This window comes from Podarcis liolepis (genome assembly GCF_965112155.1).
Source record: "Podarcis liolepis genome assembly, chromosome: 16".
Lineage (NCBI taxonomy): Eukaryota > Metazoa > Chordata > Lepidosauria > Squamata > Lacertidae > Podarcis > Podarcis liolepis.
The window spans coordinates 44,874,321-44,889,162 of record NC_139567.1 but is presented as its reverse complement, the minus strand read 5'-3'; the positions used below and the strand labels follow the sequence as shown (position 1 = coordinate 44,889,162).

At 52.2% G+C, this 14,842-nt stretch overlaps 1 protein-coding gene across 1 annotated transcript; it reads left to right on the top strand.

The window, feature by feature from the left end:
- The first annotated feature begins 729 nt into the window (after positions 1-729).
- VTN (vitronectin) lies at positions 730-13,953 on the top strand. The gene is made up of 8 exons (XM_083480251.1): positions 730-889; positions 4,471-4,590; positions 5,645-5,950; positions 6,667-6,806; positions 8,199-8,355; positions 9,994-10,146; positions 11,535-11,825; positions 13,775-13,953. Exons 1-8 carry the CDS (start codon positions 829-831, stop codon positions 13,888-13,890), a joined length of 1,344 nt encoding a protein of 447 aa, XP_083336377.1. The 5' UTR covers positions 730-828; the 3' UTR covers positions 13,891-13,953.
- Positions 13,954-14,842: the final 889 nt, after the last annotated feature.

Below are 14,842 nucleotides of genomic sequence, written 5' to 3'. Positions count from 1 at the left end.
GGGAGGGCGCCACTACCGAGAAGGTATAAAATATTTGTGGGTCCTGGGGCCCCTCAAAGTTGATGGGCATTCCCATTCAAATGGTGTGTGTGCACTGCGTCATGTGATCAGTTATTCAGGGTGGGGCTTACCTGGGCTCCCACACTGTTTTATTCAAGTTGGCACCCCTGGTCTCCCCTACGCCAGTGTGGTGTAGTGGTTAAGAGCGGTAGTCTCGTAATCTGGGGAACTGGGTTCGCGTCTCCGCTCCTCCACATGCAGCTGCTGGGTGACCTTGGGCCAGTCACGCTTCTCTGAAGTCTCTCAGCCCCACTCACCTCACAGAGTGTTGGTTGTGGGGGAGGAAGGGAAAGGAGAATGTTAGCCGCTTTGAGACTCCTTAAAGGGAGTGAAAGGCGGGATATCAAATCCAAACTCTTCTTCTAACATCTCTCAGCACCCTGAGCAAACTACAACTCCCAGGAGTCTTGGGGGGGGGGAGCCGTGGCTGCTTTAAAGGGGTATTGCAGCTCTTTAAACATCTGGTGTGAACATGTGTCCATACTCAGAGTGCGTCTTTGCACGTCTTGCCCTCGAAGGCTGGAAGGGTGGAGGAGGGCAGGCTTAGCCGTGGAGCCGTCCAGTCGCCGACCCCCGTGCCTTTGGAGGGAAAGTTGGTGACAAAGGGAAAGAGATAGTTGGAGGAGGAAGAGGAGGAGGCTGGTGACCCCAGTGACCTTGCGTGTTCCCTTTGAAGCAGGGAGGCTGGGCTGAGCAAACAGGATCCCTGGCACAACCCCCGGGGTCCCATCAGAGGAGGACGGCCACCCGCCTGCCCAGCCACTCGCCATGAAGCTCCTCAGCCTGGTCTTGCTGCTGGGCTGCCTGTGGGGGAGCTTTGCTGCCGAGGGTGAGTACCAAGACCCCCCCCAATAACTCCCCCCCCCCATTTGAGCCCTTGACTGGGGAATCCCAAGAGAACTTGCAACCAGCCTAGGTGCGTCTCCATGATAAAACTGTTCAGAGTGGGAGGGAGCGTTAGCTTTTGGAACTCCCCGACACAAGGGGCTGCCAAGTCCATCTGCTGGGGAAGCTTTGGAAGTGGGGTGCCTTCCAACAGAGTTTTACTCAGAGTTGTTGAGGTCAATGGCTCTATCTGAGTCACGTTCATTTAATGTTCAGAGTTTCTACTCTGAGTAAAACTTCTTTGAGTGCCCCCCATGGGTTTCAGGGACAATTTGTGCGCACACACACACACGGATGATACTGGGGGCAATCAGAATGAGAAAGAACAAAAGAAAAAACAGAAAGATTGATTAAATTCCTCCTGTTAGGCAATAATGTGGTTTTTTTTGGGGGGGAGGTTGAATTGCATTGGGAAATGTCAAAATTGCATCAAAAAGGTTCCTGAATATGGTCCCTGGGACTCGCCACAGCCCTCACCAGCCCTGCCCCCCTGCCCCCCCCACGTGAGGGTCTTTGCCCAGCTGGGAATCTGTCCTTGAACCCTGATCCTGCCTCTTATTTTCCCTGGATGGAGGATAAGGGAGGAGGGGTGTTTGTGTAGAAACCAGCCTACAGCACAGAGCCTGTGCTGCGCCACCCACTTTCCCTGAGGACCCCTCCCACCACCCTCACGTGGCCCCTGGAAAGTGAAGTAGAAGGGACTGCAGCCCTCAGGCCTGAAAAAGATTCTCCTCCCTCTCCTTGTCCTGGGAAGCAATCTAATTTTGCAATTTTATTTCACGTGCGCTTAGCAAACATTCAGATTGCTTGATATCTGCTTGCAATTCGCATCTGTTTGTTGCCAGAAGAAAATGGAGAATTTCCCCTTGAAGCGCAGGAGGGATGGTGGATTTCGGCCCCACTTCTCTGCCATTAAAGGAATAGAGAAAGGGAGAGGGTCTACATTGCAGGAGGTGGACTAGGTGACTCTGGGTGTCCCTCCCAGCTGTACAATTCTGTGATTCTATCCTTGATACCGCGGCCCCCGTGGTGTCACTTTCTCACTCAATACCAGATGGCTCTTCCAAACCTTCCACCCACCGGATGAAACTTGCTTTGATTTAATCTACAGCAATCCTTGCCCACGGCTTGCAAGCCAAGTGGAGGCCCCGATCTCTGTGCGAGTCTCCCAGGCTCCAAAAGCAGCTCGCCAACCAGCCCAGAAAGCAAGAGATGGAGTCGGTTCCCTCTCCCTTCTCCCCAGAGCAAGCCTGACTTGGCACATATTAACCAAAGAGCCTAGGACTTGCTGATCGGAAGGTCGGCGGTTCGAATACCCGCGACGGGGTGAGCTCCCGTTGCTCGGTCCCTGCTCCTGCCAACCTAGCAGTTCGAAAGCGCATCAAAGTGCAAGTAGATAAATAGGTACCGCTCCGGCGGGAAGGTAAACGCCGTTTCCGTGCGCTGCTCTGGTTCGCCAGGCTTAGTCCTGCTGGCCACATGACCCAGAAGCTGTATGCTGGCTCCCTCGGCCAATAAAGCGAGATGAGCGCCGCAACCCCAGAGTTGGCCACAACTGGACGTAACGGTCAGGGGTCCCTTTACCTTTTTAAGTTAGTGGCCATCCCTGCTTCCTGTGTCAGGGAGTTCCGCCGTTTAACTCTGGGCCATGTGATGAAGGGCCTTCTTTCCACTTCTTTCCAAGGCTGCTTCCCTGACCCCCTTCTGCCTCCCCGCTCTCATTAATTTTGGACCTTGGTTCCTTTGGTAACATTTCTCATTTCTGTCAAGATTAAATTCTGAGAATCTTGAAGCAGCTTACATACCCGCCCCCTATAGATGGCATGTACTGAGTTTATTAGGGACGCTGGTGGCACTGTGGGTTAAACCACAGAGCCTAGGACTTGCCGATCACAAGCTCGGCGGTTCGAATCCCCGCGATGGGGTGAGCTCCCGTTGCTCGGTCCCTGCTCCTGCCAACGTAGCAGTTCGAAAGCACGTCAAAGTGCAAGTAGATAAATAGGTACTGCTCTGGCAGGAAGGTAAACGGCGTTTCCATGCGCTGCTCTGGTTCGCCAGAAGCAGCTTAGTCATGCTGGCCACATGACCCGGAAGCTGTACTCTGGCTCCTGCTGCCGCAACCCCAGAGTTGTGGACCTAATGGTCAGGGGTACCTTTACCTTTACCTAATTCATGGAGTGCCTATCCTGTGCAAATGGCAGTCGCAGTGGAGTTGCTGTGTGGCGCCCCCTGGTGCCAGCCCTGACCGGGGACAAACAGACCACCTGCCTTGGTCTCTGGAAAGTAAGAACCTAGGAAAAGCTTGCAGGATCAGGCCGGGGGCCACCGGATCCAGCATCCTGTACTCACAGGGGCCACCCAAGACGCCCATAGGAAACCCACAAGCAGGATTCGAGCCCAAGAGCAACTCTCCCCTCCTGCGGTTTCCAGAAATTGTGGAGGCAGAGCAGAACCATCATAGCTAGGAGCCATCCATAGCGTTCTCCAGGAATGTGTCCAATCCTCTTTTCATAGAATCAGAGAATTGTAGAGTTAGAAGGGACCCCATAGGGTCATCTAGTCCGACCCCCTGCTGCAATGCAGGAATCTCAGCTAAAGCATCCCTGACAGAGGGCCACCCAAACTCTGCTCAAAAACCTCCAAGGAAGGAGAGTCCACCACCTTCAGAGGGAGTCCGCCCCACCGCCCAATGGCTCTTACCCTCAGGACACTTTAAACCCATCCAGGTTGGTGTCCATTACTGCTTCCGGTGGGAGGGAGTTCCATAGGCCCCCCCAGTTTTATTTATTTATTAAAGTTCTTGTGTTACATCGGTAAACATTATCATATTACATCACAAGGCTTATTATACTGTAATTTTCAGCATGTATACAAAGTTTATATACTTAAAGTAAAACAAAACAAAAGGACAAAAAACTATTCCAAAATCATATATATACCAACACTTTGGACTTCCTGTCTATCCCGTTGTATGTTCCTTTTTTTACAAATGAATGTACTCTTATTATTGTATACTTCTTTACATTTTATCTAATACATTCCTATATCAATATGTACCTGGGAGGGAGTTCCATAGTTTAACTCTTAACTCTTCCCATTACTCCTTGCTGTTTTGCTGGTTCTCTTTCTTTCTTTTCTTTTTTAATTTTTTTTAAATTAACAATTTCAACATAACAAAATATAAAAACATCTCATATTCATCATCCCCCCCAATTTCCCCATCAAAACCCCAAGACTTCCCTCAGCTCCTCTCTCTGATTTCTCAACTCATATTGTTCTCTGCATACTGTAAAATTGTATCAATCCTTATGTTATCTATTTATTCTGTTAACAATCAATACGTTTGTGTATTCAAAACCTGTCAAAAGTTCCCATTCTCCTTTGAAGTCACAGTTGTCCTTCTCTCGCAATTTGTGTGTCATTTTAGCCAGTTCTGCATAGTTCACCCATTTCTCTTGCTGCTCTTCTTTTGTGGGGTTTCCACCTTCTTCCATCCTTGTTGATGGTTCTCTTTCCCCTGCCCAGAGACCTGCGAGGGGCGCTGCAATGACGGCTTCAACAAGGAGAGGAAATGCCAGTGTGACGATCTCTGCATGTACTACCAGAGCTGCTGCAGTGACTACTGGACGGCCTGCAAATCCAAAGGTATCGTCAGCAGCACAGGGGCCCACGGGACACCTGCTCTGCATGCAGAAGGCCCCAAATTCAGCCCCTGGCTGCATCTCCAGCTCGGAGAGCTCTTCCCAAAATCCTGGAGAGCTTCTGCCAAACAGTGGAGACAACACTCATCTAGAGGGACCACGGGTCAGACTTGGAATAATAATAATAATAATAATAATAATAATAATAATAATAATAATAATAATAATTTATTATTTATACCCCACCCATCTGGCTTGGCTTCCCCAGCCATTCTGGGCGGCTTCCAACAAAATATTAAAATACAATAATGCATCAAACATTAAAAGCTTCCCTAAACAGGGCTGCCTTCAGATGTCTTCTAAAAGTCTGGTAGTTGTTTTTCTCTTTGACATCTGGTGGGAGGGTGTTCCACAGGGCGGGCGCCACCACCGAGAAGGCCCTCTGCCTGGTTCCCTGTAACTTGGCTTCTCGCAGGGAGGGAACCGCCAGAAGGCCCTCGGTGCTGGACCTCCAGGCTGAACGATGGAGGTGGAGACGCTCCTTCAGGTCTACTGGGCCAAGGCCATTTAGGGCTTTCAAGGTCAGCACCAACACTTTGAATTGTGCTTGGAAACGTACTGGGAGCCAATGTAGGTCTTTCAAGACCGGTGTTATATGGTCTTGGCGGCCGCTCCCAGTCACCAGTCTGGCTGCCGCATTCTGGATTAGTTGTAGTTTCCGAGTCACCTTCAAAGGTAGCCCCACGTAGAGCGCATTGCAGTAGTCCAAGCGGGAGATAACCGCTGCTGGGAATTGTAGCTTCACGAGGCATGAGCTACAGTTCCCAGGATTCCCCGAGGGGAAGCTGTGCCCTTTAAATGAGCAAGCGCCCCTGGTAACAAAAGCACATTTGCACAGAAGACAGGAGATTGTGGGAAGGGAAGTTTGTTAAGGGGGCTGGGAAATGTTTTTCAAGGGGTGAACTATAGTTCCCGGGATCTTCTGAGAGGAAGTCATGGAAAGTGCCCTCCCCCATCCATTTGCCAACGTTCACCTGGCATCTCTCCTTTTCCCCCAGTGACCCGCGGAGACGTTTTCACGCAGCCGGAAGATGACTACCAGGATTACTACGACCTCCCCAACGCCACGACCCCCGAGCCCACGCCCACCACCGGAGCCCCCAAGTCAACCACGTGGTTTGAGTATGACGATGTGTGGACGGGGGAGGTGGACGGGGGTGTGGCCGAGCCCACCAAGGAAGCCCCCTTGCCCCCCGAGACAGAGGCCCCGACCGATGCCCCAGAAGAAGAGGAAGAGGCCTGCAGCGGGGCTCCTTTTGACGCCTTCACCAGCCTGAAGAACGGCTCCATCTACGCTTTCCGGGGTACAGTCTGGGTCAGGGGGCGGGAAGCTGACCCCAGCACCCACAATCCAGACGTGGCTCTGAGGGGCCCGGAGACCTGCAGGGGGGCACGACTCCCCTGGCTCCACTGCTCCCCAGGCGTTTCGATCTCGCAGGAGCCCAAGGTGCAAACGGAGCCATTTATCTTTTATTTTTATAATTAGCTGACTTTATTGCAAGGAGCACAACAATTATACACAGGCACATAAATCATTGCCGCACAATCCAGCAATAAAAGAGGGAAAACACGGGGGAAACTGAGTTCCAAAGTGCAGAACAAGGTACACCTTTAAAGGAGAGGTTTTTTATTTAAATTTCAAAAGTCCATTTATTTTTTAGATAGCAAATAATAATAATAATAATAATAATAATAATAATAATAATAATAATAATAATAATAATTTGATTATTTATACCCCACCCATCTGGCTGGGTGACCCCAAATTATGTGTACAAGTGTGATCTTTTAAAACATGCAGATCATTACATTAAAACATCACAGCACCATCCATTTCCTTAAAAACAGTGACTTCCCCAAAGCCTGTAGGAACAAGGAGGTCTCCACATGCCGGGAGGAGAACAGCAAGGAGGGAGCCCGTCTGGCTTCTCCAGGGAGGGAGTTCCAAAGTTCGGGATTCTGGGAACAAATGTTCACCTTCCTCTGCCTGTCTCTTCCTCTCCCTCCCTCCCTGATCCAGGAAAGTATTTCTATGAGCTGGACGAGAAGAGCGTGAGGCCGGGGTACCCCAAGCTCATCAAGGAAGTGTGGGGCATTGAGGGGCCCATCGATGCCGCCTTCACCCGCGTCAACTGCGAGGGCAAGACCTACATCTTCCAGGTGAGAGGCTCACACACCCCAGTTCCCCTCCTGGTCCCCTGCCCAGCCTTTGCCAAACCTGGCGCCTTGCAGACGTTTCAAACTACAACTCCCACCATCCTCCCTTCCCATAAGGGCGTTTTTATATCACTGTTTTGGTTTTTTTATGTTGTGCAGATATTACATTATGACCTTTGGGTTGCGTATTAATACTTATATCTTACTGAGATTATTAAGGTAAAGGTAAAGGGACCCCTGACCATTAGGTCCATTCGTGGCCGACTCTGGGGTTGCGGCGCTCATCTCGCTTTACTGGCCGAGGGAGCCGGCGTACAGCTTCCAGGTCGTGTGGCCAGCAGGACTAACCCGCTTCTGGCGAACCAGAGCAGCGCACGGAAACACCATTTACCTTCCTGCCAGAGCAGTGCCTATTTGTCTACTTGCACTTTTGACGTGCTTTCGAACTGCTAGGTTGGCAGGAATTGAGATTATTAGAGCAAATTAAATAGAACAGAATAGAATTGTATATTATAAACCGCCCTGTGGTCTCCTGAAGAACAGCGGCATATAAGATTTAAATAATAATAATTAATAATTGCACAGAAGTGCACATCACAGTACGCAAAAATTCATCTCTCAGTAGTGGGGAACTTACAAAAATGTGTTCTATTTGGGGGAAATCGCTTTGCAGAGATGGGCCTCTCAGTCCAAACTCCATGTTAAAAGGTGTAGAGTGGAAGAAAATCACCCTGAAACGCTGAGGACTTTTCATGATGATTTCTCCCCACCACAAAAAAAAAAAAAAAAAAAAAAAAAACTGATTTGGAAATGCAGAGAACTTAATGTGAGCTTGGAAAGTAAGTGGGGCCTCAGCCCTTCCCCTATCCAGCTCTAAACGAGGGATAACCCCAGACAGCTTTTATGCCTGGAGGGTCCCAGCTCAGAGAAGGGGGCTTTCAGATTTTTATGAACTTGGTTGCGGATCAGGCAGGGGCGTCTTGCCCATAGAGGCAAGTGGCGTGGAGCGCCAGGGCGCCAAGTTCTGGAGGGTGCCAGGGAAGAGGCGGAGGCTGGGCACAGCGCAGCACCTCCTGGCATCAGCTTGCCACCCTCGCCCGCCTCGCTGAAGCAGCACTGCGCCCAGGGCCTCTGCCTCTTCCCCACCGGAGGAGCCGCCCTTCAGCCGCTGCCTGCCTCCTCCGGCCCCGCAAAGCTGCCGGCAGCGCCATAAAAAGGTCGGCAACTCTGGGAAACGGTGCGTGTGTGTGTGTGTGTGTGTGTGTGTGTGTGCCAGAGGGTCTTTGCACCACGGTGCTGGATATACGTAAGACGGCCCTGGGTTCAGGCAGCCCCCCACCTCAGCTGATGTGCATCCCTGACCCTCGCCTGCCCATGGCTTCCTCTCTCCTCCAGGGCAGCCTGTATTGGCGCTTTGCTGACGGAGTCCTGGAGCCAGATTTCCCCCGTAACATCTCGGACGGGTTCAAGGGCATCCCTGACGACCTGGACGCTGCCTTTGCCCTGCCTGCGCAGAGCTACTTCTCCAGCGAGAGGGTCTACTTCTTCCAAGGTGAGGCTGGGGGTGCCGTCCCTAAACACTAGGGAGTTTATTCTGCCTTTGAAGCGTGCTTAAGACGCATTTCCCCCAACCCCAAAGAATCTTGGGAAGTGTAGTTTAGAGGAAAGGCAACTGAGAGGCGACACAGAACTACATTTCCCAGAATCCTTAACAAACGAGCGTAAGAAATATAAGAAGAGGCTGCTGGATCAGGCCAGTTGGCTATCTAGTCTAACGTCCTGTTCTCACAGTGGCCAGCCAGCTGCCCCCATGGCAAACCCTCGAGCAGGATCTGAGCCGAAGAGCCCTCTTGCCTCCTGGGGTTTCCAGCAACTGCTGTTCAGAACCATGGCTGCCTCCAATGGCAGTGTGGTGTAGTGGTTAAGAGTGGTGGACTCGTAATCTGGTGAACCGGGTTCACTTCCCTGCTCCTCCACCTGCAGCTGCTGGGTGACCTTGGGCCAGTCACACTTCTCTGAAGTCTCAGCCCCACTCACCTCACAGAGTGTTTGTTGTGGGGGAGGAAGGGAAAGGAGAATGTGAGCCGCTTTGAGACTCCTTTGGGCAGTGATAAAGCGGGATATCAAACCCAAACTCAGAGGCAAAGCAGAGCCATCCTGGCTAGGAGCCACTGGAAGCCCTCTCCTCCTCCATGGATTTGCTTAATAATGACTGACATCCGTCTGTCTCGGGAGACAATGGAGAAGTGTGTCTTTGGGGGCGAGGTCAAGCGGTTGGATAGTTGCAGTGCCTGCTGGGACTGTAAAGACTGATACAGGAAAGACATGTTTTGTTGCAGCTGGGGCAGAGGAAAGCGTCTGGTTGTGCTGCTGCAGATGTGCCAAGGAGTTTCTTGTCTCTGGGCTCCTCCCAGCGGTCATTCCTCCTCTGGTCACTGCTGTGGATGCACAACCTGACTGCCTGTCTCCTCCTCCTCCTCCTCCATGCATTTGTCTACTCCTCTTACAAAGCCATCCAGTCCATTGGCCATCACCGTCTCCTGTGGGAGGGAGTTCCACAGTTTAACCCACAAGCAGGATTCGAGCATAAGTTCGGTTTCCAGCAAGTATTGCTGCCTCTGAGCCAGGAGGCAAAGTAGGACCCCTGTGTCCCGGAGCCATCAGTATCTTTCCCCTCCATTTGTCCAATACTCCTCTACAGCCATCCACAATGGTGGCCATCGCTGGCTCCTGTTGCAGGGAGTTCCAGAGTTTAACACTGCACAGCACGAAGAAGGACTTTATTGTCTCTGCCCTGAATCTTCTAACATTCAGCTTCATCCACGAGTTCTAGCGTCAGGAGACAGGGAGAAAAACTCTTCTCCGTCCCCTTTCTCCCGGCTGACATGGCCTAACGCGTCATCTTTTCCTGACCTTCTCTAAACGGAAGAGCCTTTTCTGAACCTTTTCTTGATGACTTCTGAATTTAAGTTTAGAACTGACACCCCCTGCAATGGCATGATGGGAAGTTGGGGCCCCCATTGCAAGACCCATCTCGGGGCTGGCACTCTCCTCCCTGCCATTGAAGAAGAGTTCTGGGAAGATTTGCACCAGGAACAAGGGAGGTTGGCTGTGGGATCCTGGCGCAGCCCTCTGTGAAATCTGTTCTCCCCTGCCCGGTGCTGAATCCCTTCTCCGTCTGCCTCCCCAGGGCGGAAATACTGGTCCTACGACTTCTCCAAGCAGCCGACACGGGAGGACTGTGAGGCCACGTCCCCCTCGCTGGTCTTCGACCACTACGCTGTGCTCAAGGGCGACAGCTGGGAGGATATCTTCCAAGCACTTTTCGGGGGCTCACGGCGCAGTGAGTAGGGCAGCAGCGGGAGGGTGTGGGGTGTCCGGGCTGAGCCCCTCTCTCTGCAGGGACCCACAGCTGGGCCACATCCTGTTGAGCTGGCCCAATGTGCTCGCCGGGGGCAGGAGAGGACGGGACTCCTGCCCTGTTCATACATTTGGGGAGGGATGTGGCTCAGTGGCAGAGCACCTGCTTGGCCTGCAGAAGGCTCCAGCATCACCAGGTAGGGCTGGGAAGGTCTCCTTGCCTGAAACCCCAGAGAGCTGCTGCCAGTCAGTGTGGAAAACGCTGAGCAAGATGGTCTAGGGCAGTGTTTCCCAACCTTTTTTGGGCAACGGCACACCTGTTTAATGAAAAAAATCTCGCGGCACACCACCATTACAGCCCCGTGACGTCAGCGCGCAGCGTCACGCCGGGAGGGACGCACGAAAGTGAAAGTTTTTTCCCTCCCCCTTGCCGGGGAACCTCCAAGCTTTGGGGGTGGGGGGGGAGGAGGCAGCAGAGCGAGGGACTGAGGGACGGCGGCAACTGAGGCGGCGGCGGCTGTTGTGGTGGTGGTGGCGGCGATAGCGGGCGGAGGAGGGGGCGGCGGCGGGGCTTGAGGAGCCGTCGCCGGGAGTTGCTGCTGCTGTTGTTGCTGCTGCTGCCCGGACATGCCGGCCTCCTCCTCCTCCGCTGTCTCGCGCTCCTCCCTTTTGCACGCGCTGCCCCGCCGCTCGGCACCACCACTGCGGAGCCGCCCCCGGCTCGACGCGGATCCTCGCCGCCGCCGCCTCTCACCGCCCGACTCGCCCGCCTCCCTCCCACGGCACACCAGCCAATGTCTCACGGCACACTAGTGTGCCGCGGAACACCGGTTGGGAAACACTGGTCTAGGGCACCTTCCGATTTTAACCAGCGGTTTAGGCCATCTCATGAGGACTGGAATCTTACTATATTCTGCAAGGGAAGGGGCTCAGCTCAATCAAAAGTCAGAAGAAGACCCCATTTCCTCTGCACACATTCCAGCTTGACAATATCCTCCTTAAACTGGGGTGTGCAGAGCTGGACATGGGAGTCCAGGTGGATCTGATCAAGGCAGAATAGAGCAGTAATATCTCTTCCCTTGATCTGGACGCTAGACTTCTGCAGATGCTGCCTAGGATTGCATGAGCCTTTGCTGCTGCTGCAACACACTGTTGGCTCAGTGCGCAGTTAAACTAGAGAACTTGCTGCCGCAACAAGTCTCCTTTTTTCCAGGCCAAACATATCCAACTGCCTTAACCCTTTCTCGTAAGGCTTGGTTGCCAGTCTCACGATTGACTTGGTCACCCTCCTCTGCCCATGGGGATGGCCTGAGGAAAGCCTGGCCTTGCCTGCTGCCCAGTTCTTCTGACGCCCCCTCTCCCCATTTCCAGGTGGGGCCAGCAGGGCGCGTTTCATCAGCCGCGACTGGAAAGGGGTGCCCAGCGGCCTGGACGCTGTGATGCTCGGCCGGATCTACGTGGCACAGAGCCCCGCCCAGCGCCGCCCAGCAAGGAAGTCATCACGCCGGCACCGCAGGAAGTACCGCCAGCGCCAGCGCTGGGGACGCTGGAATGCATGGGACTGGCAAGGCGAACCCAGCTCAGAGTCCTCGGACCTGGACTGGCTGCTGGGCGGGACCACCCCTTGCCAGCCCTTCCAGAGCGTCTACTTCTTCGTTGGCAGTAAGTACATGGCATGGAGGAAGGGCTGCAGCTGTTGCTGGTGGGGGGGGGGGAATAGACACAAAAAGAGGACTCCCTGGATGCCAAGATCCAGGTTTGGGGCAAGCACATTTTAGGGAGAGAACCCCAGTCCAGTTTTGAAATTGAAGAATATGCAGCAAGGCAAAGCTTAGAAACACAGGCAGTTAGAACTCTAAAAACATGTGGGTTCACAAGTTTAAAATGGTTTACTTGTTGTTGTCGTTTGGTCGTGTCCGCCTCTTCGTGACCCCCTGGACCAGAGCACGCCAGGCCCTCCTGTCTTCCACTGCCTCCCGCAGTTTGGTCAAACTCATGCTGGCCGCTTTGAGAACACTGTCCCACCATCTCGTCCTCTGTCGTCCCCTTCTCCTTCTGCCCTCCATCTTTCCCAGCATCAGGGTCTTTTCCAGGGAGTCTTCTCTTCTCATGAGGTGGCCAAAGTCTTGGAGCCTCAGCTTCAGGATCTGTCCTTCCAGTGAGCGAGCGCTCAGGGCTGATTTCCTTCAGAATGGAGAGGTTGGATCTTCTTGCAGTCCACGGGACTCTCAAGAGTCTCCTCCAGCACCATAATTCAAAAGCATCAATTCTTTGGCGATCCACCTTCTTGATGGTCCAGCTCTCACTTCCATACATCACTACTGGGAAAACCAGAGCTTTAACTATACGGACCTTTGTTGGCAAGGTGATGTCTCTGTTTTTTAAGATGCTGTCTAGGTTTGTCATTGCTTTTCTCCCAAGAAGCAGGCATCTTTTAATTTCGTGGCTGCTGTCACCACCTGCAGTCATCATGGAACCCAAGAAAGTAAAATCTCCCACTGCCTCCATTTCTTCCCCTTCTATTTGTCAGGAGATGATGGGACCAGTGGCCATGATCTTAGGTTTTTTTGATGTTGAGCTTCAGACCACATTTTGTGCTCTCCTCTTTCACCCTCATTAAAAGGTTCTTTAATTCCTCCTCACTTTCTGCCCTCAAGGTTTGGGATTCATCCAGTCCAACCTTTCACATGATGAATTCTGCATATAAGTTAAATAAGCAGGGAGACAATATACAGCCTTGTCGTACTCCTTTCCCAATTTTGAACCAATTCATGTGCTTTTCCATTTAGCGTGCAGGAAAAAAAAATGCACAGGCAGTAAAATTTGGCTTTAGGTACAAAGTGGCTTAGGTACAAAGTGGTAGAATTGGTATAGGTACTCAAGAGTGGCTTGTAAGAGTCATGCGATTTGCAACTCAGACCTCACACATTGAGCTTCTCTGGTAGACTAAGGGAACAAAGGTTTAATGACCTAGTCCCTCCCAAGGTGAGCTAAGCCTGACAGGAAAGCTTACTCTATGGTCTTAACCCCGTCATGCATTAATTAGGCTTAAGAATGCTGGTTACGTGAGGCTGGTTATCCCACAGTAGCTCAGTGGCCGAGCATCTGCTTGGCATGCAGAACGTCCCAGCCTCAATCCTCAGTGGCATCTCCAGGTAGCGATGACGAGGATTATGGGACACTCGTAACACTGCCAGGTCCACTGATCGAATAGCTGGGCTAAGGCGATCTCAAATTTATCAGATTAGCATTTCAAAAATTATAATAAAGACTATTGAAATGCAGCCGCCCTTCGGCATTCACCTACATCCAGATTTTGGGCTGCAGTTCTCCAGCCGACTGTTGGGTACAGAAATGAATATATTAGGGGGCAGTGTGCATAACTATTCAAAGGTAAGTGGAAAAAATGCCAATGAAAAATGCTTTCTGTTAGGAAAAAAAGGTGCACATGTGGTCAAAACAGAAGTGATCTGCGCCTGGTGAACTTTGATGAGGATATTTTTTAAAAACCTCAAATTGCTGCAGAAATCCAGAGAGCTGGATTTAAGGTTGGAGAAGTGAAAAGCCAAATTAACATGATTTCTTCCTCCCTTTCTGTACCTCCCTCTCAGACAAGTACTACCGCCTGAACCTGAACACTCGACGTGTGGATTTCGTCTACCCCAGGTACCCGCGCCCCATCTCCAAGTACTGGCTGGGGTGCCCATCCGATGAGGATCTTGCCTGAGCCCAGCCAGAAAGCCCTCCACACTGTCGACAGCGGCCAAATAAAGCCCTGAGTTCCAAAGACCGTACCCGCCTGCTTGTTTTTTGGGACCAGCGGCCTGTGGGGAGGGGGGTTCTTTGCAGCCCGAGTTTGGACAACCTGTTTCACCTGGTAGTTTGGGGACCAAAACAAAGAACGGTGATGCTAAACCGCCTCACAGGGGACACGTGTCATTTGGCAGTGACTCAATGTTTATTTAAAACTCCATAGTCAGGATCTGGGGTTGTAACGTGTGGAATTGCATTGTGCAAAAGCAGGTCCTGGAGATGTGTGATGCATGAGGTGAGGGAACCCGAATCCTCCAGGTCCTTCCAGCCAGCCCTTGAAATGACCACCAGGCCACGCCCTCTCTCCAAGGCCACGCCTCCTCCCAGCCCCCTCTGTCTGGGCCACGCCCCTTCAGTGCTGGCCACGCCCCTCTTGCTTGCCTGGATGGAGGATCAAGGGTCAGCAGTGTAGAAACTAAACTACTGCTCAAAGAGGGGTGGGGTCCTCCATTACCCCGCCTACTTTTGCCTCTGGCTCCGCCCACCCCTGGCCTATGGCCCTTGGAAGGCTGTCTAAAGGCCAGGGTTGGCCCTCAAACTGGAAAATATTCCCCAGGGTTGGTCCAGCACTAATTTTGGAGCCCAGGGGGGCAAATATTTCTCAGCACCTAAATCTGAAATGACTCTGTTTCAAACATGGGGAATTGGGAATAAGGATGCCTTGTCAGCTTTGGGACCAGCAAGTGGTGGGGAGGGGGGGGGGACCAGTCTCTCTCCAGAGCCTGAGGCTGGTGGAGGGGAGGGGCAGATGTTCTGTCTGCCCCACACAGTCATCAAGAAGCAGGCCAGAAGGTAGCCAAGCCCTTTCGTAGAGTTAGGGTGATCAAGATGATCATAATTTAGGAATGTGGGGGTGTCTGGAAAGC